We start from the raw sequence: 16,514 nt of genomic DNA, 5'->3' as shown, positions 1-16,514 counted from the left end.
TATTTTTGCAATCCCCAGCCCAATAGAATAATAAAATAATAATCTTGCTTTTTATAGTAAAACAGCAGTTACCAATTACCGAGACGTGCTTTGTACATCTCATATAGAAACCTTGGTTATTCTGAGACAGAAAGAAAGAAAAAACAAAGAAAAAACCCTGTAATCCTGAAGGAATGGTGTTCATGGAAATATTTGTTCCAATATAAAAAGTTCCTGCTTTGTATACTGCATGAAAGCAATTTTCCCCCCTTTTGATTTCTTCAATAGTCAATTGCTAAAACTGAGTATAAAAGCTGGTTTGGGTTTGCGCCAGTATAAAACAACCTGTATAAGCTAATGAACATGCATATTTCAGCACTGTTAGAAAGAAGGAACTTCATCATGCTGTTTACTATGCATTTTAGTTGTGAGAAAGCAACTTTAGCAACACATGGTATTTTGCATAACTTAGCAGAAAATGACAGTCCCTCCTAATTCCCACAGGCTAAATTATTTAGTACAGTCACCTGTTACTTTATGATTACAGTCTGAGTGTTTGCAGTAAAATAATTGATTTCTTGTTATGTGACAGGTTGATATATTTAAAATCTAAATATGGGCTCAAAACTAGAGGTCCTTACTCAGCTTTTACTCAGGTATAACTCCCATCACATTTGGTCTGAGTAAAGCGTGACTATGACCTGAGCATGGACTTCAGTATTTGGCTGAAGCTGCTTTATTTGTACAACAACAGTATCAATTTGTTAGCATCTTATTCTGAGCTCACACTGACATGTTCTGAATAGTAATTCAATTGAAATCATCCAGTATAAGTGAGATCTGTTTCAGGCTGTTAGTTTTACTTCATTCTGACATCAAAGCTCAGAAATGACGCTGAATGTGTCTTCTGTAGTAATGAACTCTAGTTTTTCACTGCAAAAGCATTATTGTTTTGCTCCTCAGAATGCTAGAGAGATTTCCAAATGCTAGGACCAGTTTGGCAGTCCTTTGTCACACAAAACTCCCACTGAGGGCAGTAGGATTCATTTTATGGGAATGAGGACCATAGAATCAGACTTTCTTACTGTCTTGAATCGTTTCACCTAATTATACGTATAGGTTAAGAAATCATTTTTTCAGTCACAGAGGTCTGGGTGGAGGCGCAACACTGAAATTGTTCCTAGACCATGATAAATGTACTGGCTTGACTGTTCACCAATGCTCTTTGGTCAGCCATAGCATGGACAAAAGCAAGAGGCAGGTAAGGTATTTTCAGACATATAACTAGTTATTTGAACCACTAAAATTGTCTCTGATATAAAATATGCCTTTGGTCAGACTGACTTTATTCCAGTAGTTTAGTAGGTTGACTGCTGCTGTTTGCTACTGTGGGAGTGAGCTAATCAATTGCCAGTGATGGAATCTTGCAGACAAATGGGAATTCTCTGTTGCAGCTGTTGTCATTCCATGAGCGTAAAGCTATAGGGGAATAAGAATAAGGAGTTAGTTAAGGTTTTTAATGAAGGTATGATCACATGATGGACAAAATTCAACTCTACATGCCGCCATGAAGAAATAACATACAATGGATACAGAAACACAGAATTTCCTACAAAAAGGAGTTTGTTTCATCCCCAATCCTTAGCTCTGAAGAAAGTCTTGTCAAAAGATTCCGTAATACAGACACAATTTTGACAATATACTCTCGCATAGACACAAGAACATGCTGGCTAGATATAGAGACTATTACAGTCTTACCAGACCCAGCCCTGGATACCATTAGTCATGCATGTATGTTCTGCTTATTTCTGTGCAGATTCCCATATGACAAGAGAAAAAGACCTATTTGTAATGCTCCTTGTCCTAGTCACCCTTTCCCCAATCCTGTTGTCTCTCTCCTCCCCATAGTGAATGCATCTCTGTTGGTGTCTCTTTCCAATAATATATCCCTTCCATTATTTCCTTGGTCTGGAAATGTCTCAGGACTTTGTCTTAACATACAGCGCTACAGCAGCGCTTCTCCGGTCAGCATAGTTAATCCATCTCCCCAAGAGGCGGTAGCTATTTTGAAGGGAGAAGCTCTCCTGCCAACACAGTGCTGTCTTCATGGGGGTTTAGGCAGGCATAACTACATTGCTCCCGGGTGTGGATTTTTCATTTCCTTGAGCGATGTAGTTATACTGATATAGGTAGTGTAGATCTGGCTTCAGCTGAGGGGGAAGCAGGCAAGCTGGTGTCTTTATACTGCCTTTGATTGATAGTTCTTTACCTCCTCGCTTCTTGGAGAGGGGCCAAATTTCCTCCTCTGCAAAAACAGTATGTTTAAATACTCACGGTGCTAGCATCTTTTTGTTATGCATAGAAAAGAGTGAGCCTGCATTTCACTGAGTTTATTTACACGTGCTTCCTGGAAAGCGTGGTGTACAGCCTGGCGTTCAACAGTGAAGTACCTACCACTGTTATATCTGTACCAGATCTGTACACAGTCCTCCTCTTCTGGAATAGAGTGGATCCCATCATCTGGCTGGTTGCCATCCCAGTAGTTATAGTCATAGGAAGAACCATCTGTCCATTCAAAGTGGCCTTCCTATTAAACATCATCCGGAAATTAGGAGGGGAGAATGGAGAAGTGCCGTGATTTCAACAGAACCTCTGTGGAAGTGTGAACTTCAGGATTGGCCAACAGAACATTTCTCTTCTCCCCTGTAGAGAGTGCCGTCATCAATCTGACCTCATTCCTATGTCTAGATGACAAAAACTAGGTCCATGCTGAACAGAGGCCTTCTTCTATTGAGTTTTGCGCTCTGCTAGCATATTGTTTGAGATCATAGAGTACGACTACACTGCAAAGAAAAACATGCAGCGTCCAGTCTCAATTGATTCCCCCTCATGGGGCTTGAGCTGTGGGGCTAAAAATAGCAGTGTAGACATTCCCCCTTGGGCGGGAGCCCAAGCTTCGAGAGCCCCCCCCCAGCAGGTTTGAGAGCCCAGGCTCCACTTCATTGGGTTTCCTTTTGTTACTGTGTAATTTTTCAAAAGAAGATTTCAAAAGTTACAGAGTAAGACAAATAAAAATGAAAAAGTGTGTGTGTGGGTGGGGTAGACATCATTCATTGAATTGCACTCAACATGGGTGCTGAAAGCCATTGAACCAAACTGCAAACCCTGAATATGATGGAAGGCATGCGTTCAGTTTCTATTACTTCAAGCCGGGGGTACTGGACTCCCAGTACTCACTGGCCTTGTCCCCTACCCGTACACACACACACACACCCCAAAAACGTGGAGAAAGGAGGAAAATATTTTGCAGAAAATTCACACACACACACGAATTGTTCTGTTTCAAACCATATCACATGGAAACAACTTTGAAATTTCAACATTGATCATGAAATTGTCTCCCCCCTTTTTTTTAAACATCACATTTATTGGCTACCTCAGTAGTTGTGGAGATTGAATTACCCTCTAATGTTCACAGGTCACAGCTGAAGCATTGGAAGGGCAATGTGGGTAAGCAGAAAATCTTGCTCTCTAGGGCTGTCAGTCCAGCACTTTGTATTATAGTCAGAGGGAAAAAATTGGAAGGTGTAGAGGGAAAACAGAAAACATAATTTTGCCTTTTATGTGAGTCTGATGAAACTGGCCAAGGGTCACATCTCAACAAACTCCAGGCTGAATAGATTTCCAGTTCTTTTTATGAGAAAACCTGCTTGTATGATGATCAAGAGAAAAAGCAGGCGGTAGTCCCATGCACAATCTGCAGCAAAATGTGAACCTCTAGAATTGACTTGTGCAGTCATCAGAGGGCAGACCATGAGACCAACAATAGATGATCTGCACAGATTTGTCATCATCGGATCAATGGACTACCAAGAAGCTAATGTTGTAGTGGTTTCTCACCTGTCTTAGGTCATGAAGTCCCATCCAGATATCGGTGGGTATTCCAGGCACTCGGCTGTTTACCAGGTCATATACAAAGACATTCTCTTCCCAGCTGGTAAAGTACCATAATATGAAATAGTTAGGAGGTTGGTATTAGTAAAATTAAGCAAACACTATCCCTAGGCATTCAGACTGCACTTTGGCAAATGGGACCCCATCTTTGAAATTGTCCATGGAAATTTTGGATTCATTTTCTTAGTCTGTGTAAGAGGATGGCTTAGTATGGCAAAACCTAGAGCTAGTTGGAAACGCAGGGAAAAATACATGACAGTAATTTCAAATCCCTGACCTCATTCAAAATTAAAATATTCTAATTTTCAAAAATTCAAAATCATTTCACCATCTATAACAGCAAGCAGGAGGTGTGGTAACGTAAAGCATCTCCTGCCTATGCTCTGCTGGAATGGTGTGAAATGAACTCAAGCAGGTCAATGAGCTTCCACATCTTAAACCAGTGCTCTTCACGATTTCTGAAGTGGGGGCCACTTTGGCAAAAAAACCTTCAGTGTGAGAGCCACATCAACCCAACACAGATGATTAAACACTCTGAGTTCTTTGTTGGTTGATATGGTAATCTTACTGTTATTGGTAATATTGCTTGGGGTGAAGGTGTGGAAGTGAGGGGCTGGTTCTGGGAGGGGGCTCAGGGCTTGGACAGGGGCTTGGGGTGCAGGAGAATGTGAGGGGTACAAGCTCTGGGAGGGAGTTTGGGTGCAGGAGGGGACTCCAGACTGGGGCAGTGTGTTCAGGTGCGGGAAGGAGTCTGGGGTGCTGGCTCCAGGAGGGGGTACAGGGTGCAGGGAAGAGTATGGGATGTGGGCTCTGGGAGGGGGCTCAGGGCTGGGTAAGAGGCTTGGGATGCAGGAGACGGTGTGGGGTTCTGACTCTGGGAGGGGGCTCAGAGCTCAGGCTTGGTGTGCAGGAGGGAGTATGGGGGGCTGGCTCTGGAAGGGGGCTCAGTGATGGGGCAGAGGCTTGGAATGCAGGAGGAGGTATGGGGGGGCTGACTCTTGGAGGGGGTTCAGGCTTGGGGTGCAGGAGGGGATATGGGGTTATGACTCTGGGAGGGGGCTCAGAGCTCAGGCTTGTGGTGCAGGAGGGTGTATGGGGGGTTGGCTCTGGGAGGGGACTCAGGGCTGGGGCAGAGGATTGGGATGCAGGAGGGGTCATGGGGAGCTGGCTCTGGGATGGGGCTCAGGGCTGGGGCAGGGGCTTGGGGGGCTGGTTCCGGGAGGCTTCAAGTTGGATGGTGGAAGAGCTATTCAGAACCTGCCCCTTAAAGGGGGCAGCACTTACTTTGGGCAGCCCTGGCCTCACGCCGCTTCTGGAAGGGGCCAAGGTGGCTCTGCGTGCTGCCCCTTTCTGCAGGCACCGCCCCCACAACTCCCATTGGTCACAGTTCCCTGTTCCCAGCCAATGGGATCTGCAGGGGTGGTGCTTGCAGGCAGGGCTGTGGGGGTGTGCTGGCCACTTTTGGGAGCAGCGTGGGGCCAGGGCAGGCAGGGATCCTGCCTTAGCTGCAGCCCCACTGGTGCCAGAGAGCACGATTGACAGGGAGATACACTTAGGGTCTATGGGAGTCACCACTGGCTCACAGGCCTTGCAGTGAAGAACACTGTCTTAAACCATCAGGAGTGGCTGGGCCTTGGATGGAGGAAAAAACCATGATGAATTATAGAAGTGCTCATGTAGCAAAGTCTTCCTCTGATACCTGGATGTTTAGGTCCAGCATTTTGCTTTGGGCCCCATTTCTAATCTGGGTTTGTGAACTGTTCCATGAAACATGGAGTGGAAAACCTTTCTATTCTCAAAGTTCTGAGTCAGACAAAATTGTAACCAAAATTGTTCCCTTGAAAGCAAAGCCACCCTCCTCTGTCCAGGGACTGATTAATGGATACAATGTGACTGCAATTTGTCAGAGTGGAGTCAGTTGTAACTGAGGGGCAAATTTTCAGAGTCCAAAAACATGACCATAAAATTGGCTTAAGCATCTGTTTGTGCACATAAAGCTTCACCTTTGCTCATGCATATCAGCAAATGCATGGGGTTTGCATGCACATTGACATGGCCTCTTGAAAACATGGCCCTTTAAGTTATTATATTGTACAACCACAGCCAAATTCAGGGTGATCCAAATAGCTTCGTTGTAACACAAAGCATAAGGTGACAACTTGTTATTTATGTTAATGTTACAGACCACAGCCATTTCACAAGTGCCTCTGGGTGCAACAGTGATAGGTCTGCTTCAGAATTATTGGTTCACCCACTTGAGCTAAAGGAGACTCTCTGATAGACATCTAATTAATACAGCTGCAGAGTTTTGATTCTGTCCATTAGAGGGCAGAGATACACATCCACGCTAGCTAGTGCATTTCAATACAGATACACAGAATTTACGACAGTGGTAAATTTGGCTTGAATGGGTTTCTTTTCTCATAGGAAGGTTAAACTCCAGCTGAGGAATTATTTATATATTTATTTATTGCAGCAGACATCATTTAGCTGGACTTTAACAATTTTTCGGAAACAGATTTCTTTAATTCTTACCTGTGAATTGATGCTAATTTGGCTGATTTTATGCCAATGGAAAATTCCGCACAATAGAGATCGGCTTCAGCCCATGTTTTATTGATGGGAAAGTATCTGTAACAGTACCCTTCATATTCTGTCCAAAACAGTGGGCAGGAGTAGGACTGCACTGGCTCTGGCATAGCTGGGGAGAAAGGAAATAAAACTGGAACTGCATTTAATACAAAACAGCTGTGGGGACCCCGAAATGGTGAATGTCTCTGTTGTTTAGGACCAGTCTCCTTGTTGGCTTTGCAAAACACAAAAAAACAAAAACAAAAAATTCCCCCAAGGGCTTAGATTTTCACGAGCAACTGGGGACTTTGGGTGCCTCCATTCTTGGATATCTCCTCAAAATATCTGAATTTCAGAGGATGGGAGCTCAGCACTTTGGAACGTTTGAGCAGAATTTGCCATTTTTGAGTAGTCTGCACAGGGAAGAAAAATACTTTTGGATGCTACCCTAATATAAATATTTAGTAACCCTATTGTACATTTTCCAGGTAGGATGGAAGTGACACTATGAAGTTCTGTACGGATCAGGTCTGGGCCCTTTCTCATTCACATCAATGCCTGGAAAGAGCAAACTTGTAGGAAAGGTTGTACCACCATTGCAGATAACATAGGGAGGAGGGAAAAGACTGTAATCAAAGGGACCAGGAAAAAAAATGGGAGCAGTGGTGGGAAAGGGACACATGCAACTTAATGCAGTAAAAGCACTGAAAACAATGTAGAAAGATGCCAAGAAACATTATACTCTAAATGGTCACACGATACAAGACACTGAGGGAGAAATAGTGAGCAGAAATTTAAATCCATGAGTCACATTTCTGGGAGGTAGGTAAGAAGGTAAATAGGGCCCTGATTCAGCAAAATATTTAAGTACACGCTTAACTTTAAGTATATGACTGGTCTTGCTGAAATCAATGGAATGATCTATGTGCTTAAAGTTAGATGTGTGCTTATGCATCCTGCTGGACTGGGGCTTTAATCACCAGGACAGATCACAGAATTTGAGAAAGCTCAGGCATCTCCATCCAGTCTATCTCCTTGCCAGTGTGGGATTGTTTCCTGCACTAAATTCATTCTTTAGTGCTGTCCGTTTGGTTTAAATCAACGGACTCACGGAGCACTAGTCATCAAAGATGGCTTTGGTACTTCACGAAGGACGAGTGAGCCCCCAGCTGGAGTGACCACTGAAGACTTGGAAAAGGGAGAGCTGAGGACAGCAAGAATGAAATGTTTCAGGTTTTGGAAAAAGGTGGGGGGGAAAGTGCTGCTTATGTTCTTTAGAAAAGATGAAGCACAACTGATGTGTATGAAATCCTGAGAGGTCCAGCAAAGGTGGATGCCACAAAACTACCCAAGCAAATAACAGGCTCAAAACCCAAAGAGTTCAAACTGAAGCTAGGAAAGGATCTGGTATTCAGAAACTTCAAGGGGAATCATCTTTACAATGACCATAATTAACCTGTAGAACAAACTCCGCTAAAGGCAGCAACTGAAGCGGCAAGTATGAGCATATTAAAAAAGGGAGGAATTAGCCAAGTCCAAATCATCACAGGGTATAAATGCTAGAACTAGCTGGGTTGAACTCCCTCCATCCCCAAATGTCACTACGTGAAGCATCCTTTGGCAGCCATTTTGCACATTTCTTTAGTTCCTTCCACCCAGGGTCCTCAAAGCATTTTACAAACATCAGCCGATGAAGCCTCACAGAAGCCCCCTGATACAAGCATTACACTCAGTTCTCAAATAAAGAACACCTCAGAGGCGAAGGTGCTCATTGGTGCTAACACAGGAAAGTCGGAGCCACAGCCAGCGCTAGACCCCATCTCTTTTACTCCAAGGCCTGTCCATTAACCATTACATCACCATTCCTGAGTACAGAACATAAAACTGGCTCTGGGTTATAGATCGGCTCCGCAGAAACTGGGAGACTTGTCACAGTCTATGGCAGAAGAATGACTCAGATACCTGGAACTGACTGTTCTCAGCATTTCAGCGCTCACAATAGCACTGTGAACCAAACAGCAGGCATTCAGGGAAACTGGAGGGCTGTGAGTTAGTCTCTCCTGCTGACCCAGGGTATTACATGCCTTCATAATATAAAATATGCTGAGCCCAGTGGGAGCTATTTTGTGGCTAATATAAACAGCTACTTTTTCATTGCCTTTGTCTGACAGCCCCAAGCCTCCACCAGCACTCTTCTGTCCCTTGAGCTCAGATAAAAGATAATTATTCTTTCCTTGTGGTGATCCTTCCCCTCCAGAGCTCTTTAGAGGCTGTATCCTGATACAAGTGCACTTGGAGCCAGTTCCAGTCATTATCAGCCCTGAGAAGTTCCATGCCTAGATAACTAGGGTCAGTGAGCAACTCGGACCTCAAGAACCAAGTAACGTTGTAGAGATGACCGAGTTGCTTTCAGATCTGACTGTGTTAGTGATGGGCTATGCAAACGAGCTGTAATCGAAAATCAGATCGACACCTTGAAAAATGGAAGCAGCTTTTTAAAAATTGTAGCAAATTTGTATTCAGTTAATAGCAAGATGCAGTGTTTATTCCCATGGGCCACATTCTGCTGTCGTCTCACAGAGAAAACAGTTCTCAGGGCTACCTCAGGTCCTGTTACAACAAAACCCAAGCGAGAGAGGGACAGAAGAATCAAACACCAATGAATGGAAGTGAGGGATTGGCCTCCAGAGATCCCAGGACAGGAACCACCAAATAGCTGCAATGCACCCTGGGCTCCGCCTTCCCTCACATGTACTGAGGGGTCAGTCACGGAGTATAGGTTAGTGCTGCTTATAACATCTGTGCATCTCAGCCTGGCTGTCCACAGGGTCCCTAGCCTCCCTCCTTACCTACTCCCAGAGCCCCTCAGATCCCATGGAGGATGGAATTGCCAAGAGAGGCCTCAGTGAGTGATAGGGAACATGGCACACTAGCTTCGCTGGTTCTATGCGTGGCTCTTCCACTCACTCATTTTACTTCTTTTTGCTCCTCATCACACCTCACTACAGGGTCCTCAGCTAGGGAAACCATTGATGTCCATGGGCATTTTAGCTTGAGGACCAAATCCAAAGCCCTTGGAGAGCAAGAGGAAATCTCCCATTAATTTTAGTGGGTCTTGAATTAGATCTGAGTGGGCCCCATATTCTGATTTTATATTATATATATATATTTTATGCTGCTGATGTAATTTATTGCCAATTCCAGATGCAGTAACATTGGCTTGATACATGCTTCTTCCTGCTCGCTGTGTGTTCAGTACAGCAAGGTGATGAGGACTCCTATGGGTTGAGGGCACCCCCAGCATCTCAGGAAGACTCAGCCCTGCCCACCAAGCCTTTAGAATGCCTGGGGGCACTAAATTATTGGCTGGGGTCACTGGAGACACCGTGAGCTTCATGGGCACCCTGGTCATTGATATTTTTGGAACGCTCGTTAAAAATGGCTGCGAACTCTTCAGCTTTAGCTGCATGATGGCACAATGGGCAAACCAAAACCAGCAGCCATCTCAGTATTTTGTCTTTTCAGGTGAAGTGTTATGAGCGTTTGTTGTGTGCGGGGTTGAAATTTCAATTAGGGTGGTTTTGGCTTCCCTGGAATTTCATGAGAAACTTGTTCCCCTTGATAGATATGATTGAAACTAAATCATCAGACCGAGATGTTCATAGAGGCTTTTGATCTCCTACACCATTTTCCTGATGAGGTGTCATTAATTTGCTTAGCTTCAGTGAACAAGAGTGCCTGGAGGAATTTAAGGTTAAATATAGCAGAAAAGAGAAGAAAGGTAGGTCAGTGCTTAATTAGCATCTTTCTGTTAGGTCAATGTAGGAAGCCTTTGCACTCTCTTTAGAAGAGGGGTTTTTATTCTTAAATTCACAGGAAATAACCAAGGAACTGCTTTTATTCTAGAACACCTAGGTCTGTTTTTATTTTCAAATCTGTCAGACACAGTATGGCAGACAAGCCCACTTCTCAGCAGGAAAACTTCAGCAAGCCCAGCCCGTCAGAAGGGTATTTACTAGTATGGAAAATAAGGGCAGTGCCATCAGGTCAGTCATATCAATTTTCTACACGTGAAACTACGTCAGCAGAACACCATAGTAACCACTGTCTGACCTCCTTGGTAAAATGCTTTGAGATCTCCTGCCGCAAACAGCTTTATAAGAGCTAGTCCTTTATTATTTTTATCACCATTAACTCTTTCAGTGAGAGCAGAAGGATCACCGGTGGTTAAGGCTGTGGGCTGGGACTCAGGATACTGCGGTGCAATTCCTGGTTCTTTCTGAGTGACCTTGGGCAAGTCACAATCTCTGTACCTTGATTCTCCATCTGTAAAATGAGGCTAACAATCCTTCCTTTGTGCTTCAACTGCACACTCTATGAGGCAGGAATGGCCTTTTACTCTGTGTATTTACAGAACCTAGCACAACAGAGGCCCCATTGTGATTGAAGCTTATAGGTGCTCAATATTTCCAATCAATATTTTCCCATGATGCTGTTGAGAAAGGAAAACCACCAACCACCTGAGCCCTACAGAAATCTGCTTCTCAAGTCATTTTTTTCATAACAGCTTCAAATTTAAGGTTGGAGGATGTTTCTATGATAAAAGTGTGTAGCTCTGCAATGTAGAGCCTGGGTCTAGGGCAAAACTGACAAGTGATATCCATTCTGGTAGCATTCCTGGCACTTCAAAGCATTCTCACGGCATCTTTTCAACAGCAGATATTACCAGTCTTGTACTGGAAGCAAATCATACTCTTGCTGGAGACTATTAAAGGGCTTGATTTCATCATAGGCTATGGATTTATCAGTAAGAGTCTAAACTGTAAACAAGCCATTAATGCCCTTAAAAAGACAACTTAGCAACTCAGAAAAGAGGGTTCAGCCAAAGGGACCCTTGTGGCTACCAGAATGTATGTGTAGGCTCCTACCAAATTCACGGCCATGAAAAACACATCACGGATGGTGAAATCTGGTCTTATGTGCGTGTGCTTTTACCCTGTGCTACACAGATTTCATGAGGGAGACCAGCGTTTCTCAGATTGGCGGTCTTGACCCAAAAGGGAGTTGCAGGGTGGTTGCAAGATTATTTTAGGAGGGTCGTGGTATTCCCACCCTTACTTCTGCGCTGCCTTCAAAGCTGGGCTCCTGGCCAGCAGCCACTGCTCTCCAGCTGCCCAGCTCTGAAGACAGCACCGCCGCCAGCAGTAGCGCAGAAGTAAGGGTACCGCAACCCACCCATACGATAACCTTGTGACCCCACCACAACTCCTTTTTGGGTCAGGACCCCTACAATTACATTTCAGATTTAAATAGCTGAAATCATGAAATTTACTATTTTAAAAAAACTATGACCATGACAATGAATTTGGTAGGGCTCTAGTTATATGGCTTTGACTGTGCCTGCTACAGAGATTCAGAGACTTCAATAAACCATGCTGTATTGCAAAGAGCATACCTAGCCTTCATGAGATTAATGCTCTTCCAGGGTCCAATCCTCAGAGGTGCTGAGCAACTTGAACTGCATTAAAGTTGCTGGGCATCAAGGGTCAGGAGGCACTGAGCACCTCACAGGATTAGGGCCCTAGAGTAGATTGAATGAGAGAAAACTCCCTTTAGACGTAATGATCAACTGACCTTCTGCTATGGAAACCATTCCTGGACCTCTGCTGGGACTAGATGACAGCAAGTCTGTGTTCTCTCTTACTTCTTGTACATGCAGTTAGTGTTGTCAGGATCAAGGGGTAAGCACATTTTTGGGGAAAGGGATGTTAATATTTCTTCTCTTTCCTCTAATGTAGTCCCCTTTTTCATCTCATTTAGTTTACCGCTTACCTTCAGCCACAGGAATACCTGTAAATACAACATGAAAGCATAGAAGGACCCGATGTTCCATCAATGCCCCTCCACTGCCATGTTCTATATATAGAGAGGGTAAAATCCTGACCCCGACAAAGTCAATGGGAGATTTGCTACCAGCTACAGCGGGGACAGGATTTCCCCCAGAGTATGGACAAAATCAGAGAAATGAGAATTTAAAAGTGTTTGGAGTAAGGAACTGAAATTGTTTTTCCAGAAGAAAATCCCAGTCCGAGAATGCTTACTCATTGCCTCATCTGCAATGGCCTGCAGAACTGAGCCACATACATGCTTTCGGCAATTCTCCCAATTCAAGCAACACATCAGGCATGTGTTAATTTATTCTGGTCTGTCATTTTGGAAAGGGTTGAGGACGCAACATCATGTCTTGGTGCTATAGATGATGTTAAGTAGTGTCACAGAAAATGTGCACAGTTATGAAAGATGTGAGTATGCAAGGAATGGGACACACTTTACAAGCTCCACAAAACAATTCATATGTAAGACTTTGGCACCATCTTCTACAAACGTAACCTAACAATAACTATACATTCCCAGTGAGGATACAAAGTGCTACTCTAGGATAGATCTGTAATACCTCACCAGAGTAACTTTTCTACATTCCTCTTACACTACACTCGTTTTAACCTCTCCCTGTTGTTGAATAAAACACACTGCCAAAGAATAAGCACCAAAAGAGGAGTTTATGATGGATAGAAAAAAATAAGCCAATGTCATTAAGTATTACTGAGAGATTGTATGTGAATAAGGGCTGCAGGTTCAGATCCTTAAATACAGACACCAAAAATTACATAAGGTGTCTTCAATATTATCAGCATGCAAAATATTTCATTCATATGTTCATTTGCCCCCTTTCATTACATCACTGCTGTCAAAACAAGCAGGTCGTGACAAGGCTTCATCTTAAGTGGGTGAGTGCGCACGTATTGTACTCTGGAAGTGTCTTTGAAGCCAGCTGCTCCTCTCTTCTGCAGAATGGCAGGGCAGAGTTGGAAAGGAGCGGTGACCAATGCTGAGTGTGGAGATTAGAGATTATCCAGGCAACGGAATGAAACTTTAATTGTGCTGCAAAAGTGTCACAATCTCAGACCCATAAGAATATTTTTTATAAATATTTTTTTATCAAAATGAAGTTATTTTTATGGAATAAAATTCTATGGTATTTGTATTTCAGGATGTAAAAATACTATAATCAATTCTGTAGATCTCCCGGAGCATAGAAATACTATACTTCTAGCTGCAACCAGATAGGAAGCATCTTTGATTTTTCTCTCCTCAATTAGTTTTTGAGGAAGCACCAATTGATTTGCTGCCTGGCACTAAAGCCAAGCTTGTGGTAATTATTTTTCTCACTAGTTCATTGAACAATACTTATTGGGTGAAATTGTGCTCTCAGTCCCATGTAAATTTAGAAGAACACTATCAAAGTGAGTGCAGTTACTCTCAAATTACATTGGTGTAAATAAGAACAGAATTTGGCTTATTCTATGCAAGTAAAAATGTACTGCAAACCTGGATAATACAATGAAATCACAAAGCCAGCTGAAATGTTATTAAAATAACTTCTCTCCCCTAAAAAAGTACACTTTGTGATTAACTGTAGATACACTTTTCAGACAGTTGTATATGTGTTATATGATCTAATATGTAGAGAGAGGGACAGTTCTCACATATGCTAACTTCACTTTATGTTAGGGTGAATAAAAGAAACTTTACAAATCACTGTTCTCTGCTTTTTGCACTTCCACAGAAAGCTGAATATCCAGAGTCACAATCCTTTACAACTTACAATTGCTTTATTAATTATCATTGAATGCAATTACTATTGTTTGGACTAAAATCAGATTAAGAGCATTCTTTTAGCTTGTAAACATAATGTAAACTTCGTGGCACCATTGTACAGGACCATATATTGTTTATAAGATTAAACTGAACATGTCCCCAAAACAAAGAAATAAAGTCAACAGAGAGAATGCTTCAACACACTGGAACAGAAAAGATCAGCATTACTTGGTAATACATCTTCCCACACTAAGCAGATTATTGAATTTACAAGTCTGGGTTTTATGGAGAAGTTGGAAAAACTGGTAAGGAGAATTGCATACATTACAGGATACATTTGTAAAAGTGCCTGATTTTAACCTAAAGTTTACTCACCCAAGCCACAGTCAGTGATTTGCACTCACCTTGGCTGATTTTAATGTTTGTCTGTGGGAAAGCCTGGGTAGCGAGCAAAACCACTGAGAGGAGCACACAGAAATCCCATCTGATCACCATCTCTGACTGAGGACAAAATTTCATTTCCAGGTGTGCAGAGAGCTAATGACATGAAGCCTTTCCTTAGTTCGGTATCGCCTTGCTCTGCTGCTGAGATTCCTGGAGCAGATGTGAATATACTTTGTACACTGCACCCTCCCCCGAAACTCCAAACTTTCACAATGACATGCTAGGAAGGCTGGCCAAGCTCCCTCCAGTGTCATATCACACTCCACACAACAACCAAGAGCTTCCCAGCTGAGACATTTCAGAGAAGCTGCTACATCCCATTTCACTGGCAGAAGTTAGTTACTTTAAACCATTTTTTTACTCAGAAGTTCTGGTGAGGTTTTAGAAAGCAGGCGTGCACACCTCCTAGTTGTGAGCCTTCAAATGTTAAGTTCTCTAGTCAAGCAAACCACATCCCCTTTCTGCTTCCATGGCTGCTTCTTGAGAGATTGTGTTTGTGTCTATTGACTTATCAATGTTTTATGCCACTCTAAGCACTGCACAGCAGATGTATGAGAGGTACTTTCTGGCAATACAGCCCTAAATTCTGGAGCAGCAGCACTCAGAATGGGACCTAATTGCTTAGACCAGGGGTCAGCAACCATTCAGAAGTGCTGTGCCGAGTCTTCCTTTATTCACTCTAATTTAAGGTTTCGCGTGCCAGTAACACATTTTAACATTTTTAGGTCTCTTTCTATAAGTCTATAATATATAATTAACTATTGCTGTATGTAAAGTAAATAAGGTTTCAAAATGTTTAAGAAGCTTCATTTAAAGTTAAATTAAAATGCAGAGCCCCCTGGACTGGTGGCCAGGACCCTGGCAGCGTGAGTGCCACTGAAAATCAGCTCGCGTGCCGCCTTCGGCACTCGTGCCATAGGTTGCCTACCCCTGGCTTAGACTTTACGGTTTGGTGCTGGAAAGATTTGTAGATTTCACAGGGTGTACAGAAAAGTCACAACTTCAAACAAATAATATATCAATGGTGGGAGAAGTCTGTGTTAATGTCAGCAAAAGATGTACCTGACAAGCAGCCCTGGAGATACAGGCGCGCTAATTTAAGCCTTGACACTGCAAGTTCTCCCAAATGGATGGACCCCTGCACTAATAGGGACCCTCTCTGAAGTTATTAACCTTATTGAAGTTAATGGATTTCTGCATGCGTACAGTGGGGCTGCCTGCATGCAGCAGCTTGCAGGATTGGGGCCTTATTTGGTGTATTGAATTTTTTTTTTAAAGCAATTATTCCTGAATTTTATGCAACTTTTCTGAATGCTTTCAGCTCCACATAGATCAAGACACTAGAGCTGGAATCTGTAGCTGCCTGCAGCAATGCATACAGCTATGCACAAAGCCATAGGATGGCCCAACCTTCCACCTTTGTTTGACCTCCAGACTGAAAGGCTTGAGCAGTGAATGCAAGAGCCTGCTGGTTATTAAGGAATTACATTCAGAGTGAAGGGCAGGCTAAGAGCCCCAGGGGCTGTCTCTGACCATTCTAATTGGCCATATGCATTGATATGGCAGCATAGCAAACTCACACTTCCAGGCCCAGGCTTCCTATCACAACATGGGTAAACACTTCAGAAGACGAGAGGGATATTTCTCCCTCTAAAATGGAGATACAGAGAAAAAACAAAACCAACCATCAGGTCATGCTTCCTTTAATTCCATTATTTTTATATGGACTCTGTAAACAAAGCGGTGAGATTCATGAGCATTTTGGGCTGACGTGGCCATTTTGATAGCCAAAGAGATGAAAATGTCAGTCCGTGGGCCTGATTTTGCAAAGGGTTGAGCTCTGTGGGCCTGATCAGAAGCCCTTTGGAGTTTGATTCCTGATGGGTGTTGGATCAGAACCTATATGC

General features: G+C 43.2%; 1 protein-coding gene across 1 annotated transcript; it reads right to left on the bottom strand.

Moving 5' to 3' along the window:
* Positions 1 to 1,124: 1,124 nt before the first annotated feature.
* CLEC19A (C-type lectin domain containing 19A) lies at positions 1,125 to 14,729 on the bottom strand. The gene is made up of 5 exons (XM_032800190.2): positions 14,568 to 14,729; positions 6,469 to 6,634; positions 3,880 to 3,973; positions 2,434 to 2,566; positions 1,125 to 1,458 (listed from the first exon to the last, which is right to left on the bottom strand). Exons 1-5 carry the CDS (start codon positions 14,680 to 14,682, stop codon positions 1,379 to 1,381), a joined length of 588 nt encoding a protein of 195 aa, XP_032656081.1. The 5' UTR covers positions 14,683 to 14,729; the 3' UTR covers positions 1,125 to 1,378.
* Between the last annotated feature and the right edge of the window lie 1,785 nt (positions 14,730 to 16,514).

Source organism: Chelonoidis abingdonii, chromosome 9, assembly GCF_003597395.2.
Source record: "Chelonoidis abingdonii isolate Lonesome George chromosome 9, CheloAbing_2.0, whole genome shotgun sequence".
Classification (NCBI taxonomy): domain Eukaryota; kingdom Metazoa; phylum Chordata; order Testudines; family Testudinidae; genus Chelonoidis; species Chelonoidis abingdonii.
This window is presented reverse-complemented; position numbering and strand designations above follow the sequence as displayed.

Excerpts from the sequence above, each read along its gene's own strand:
- CLEC19A (XM_032800190.2), bottom strand. The coding sequence starts at position 14,682 with ATGAAATTTTGTCCTCAGTCAGAGATGGTGATCAGATGGGATTTCTGT. Across the intron at positions 6,635-14,567 it reads AAACATTAAAATCAGCCAAG|CTATGCCAGAGCCAGTGCAG; the intron begins GTGAGTGCAAAT and ends CTTTCTCCCCAG. Across the intron at positions 3,974-6,468 it reads AAATTAGCATCAATTCACAG|CTGGGAAGAGAATGTCTTTG; the intron begins GTAAGAATTAAA and ends GTACTTTACCAG.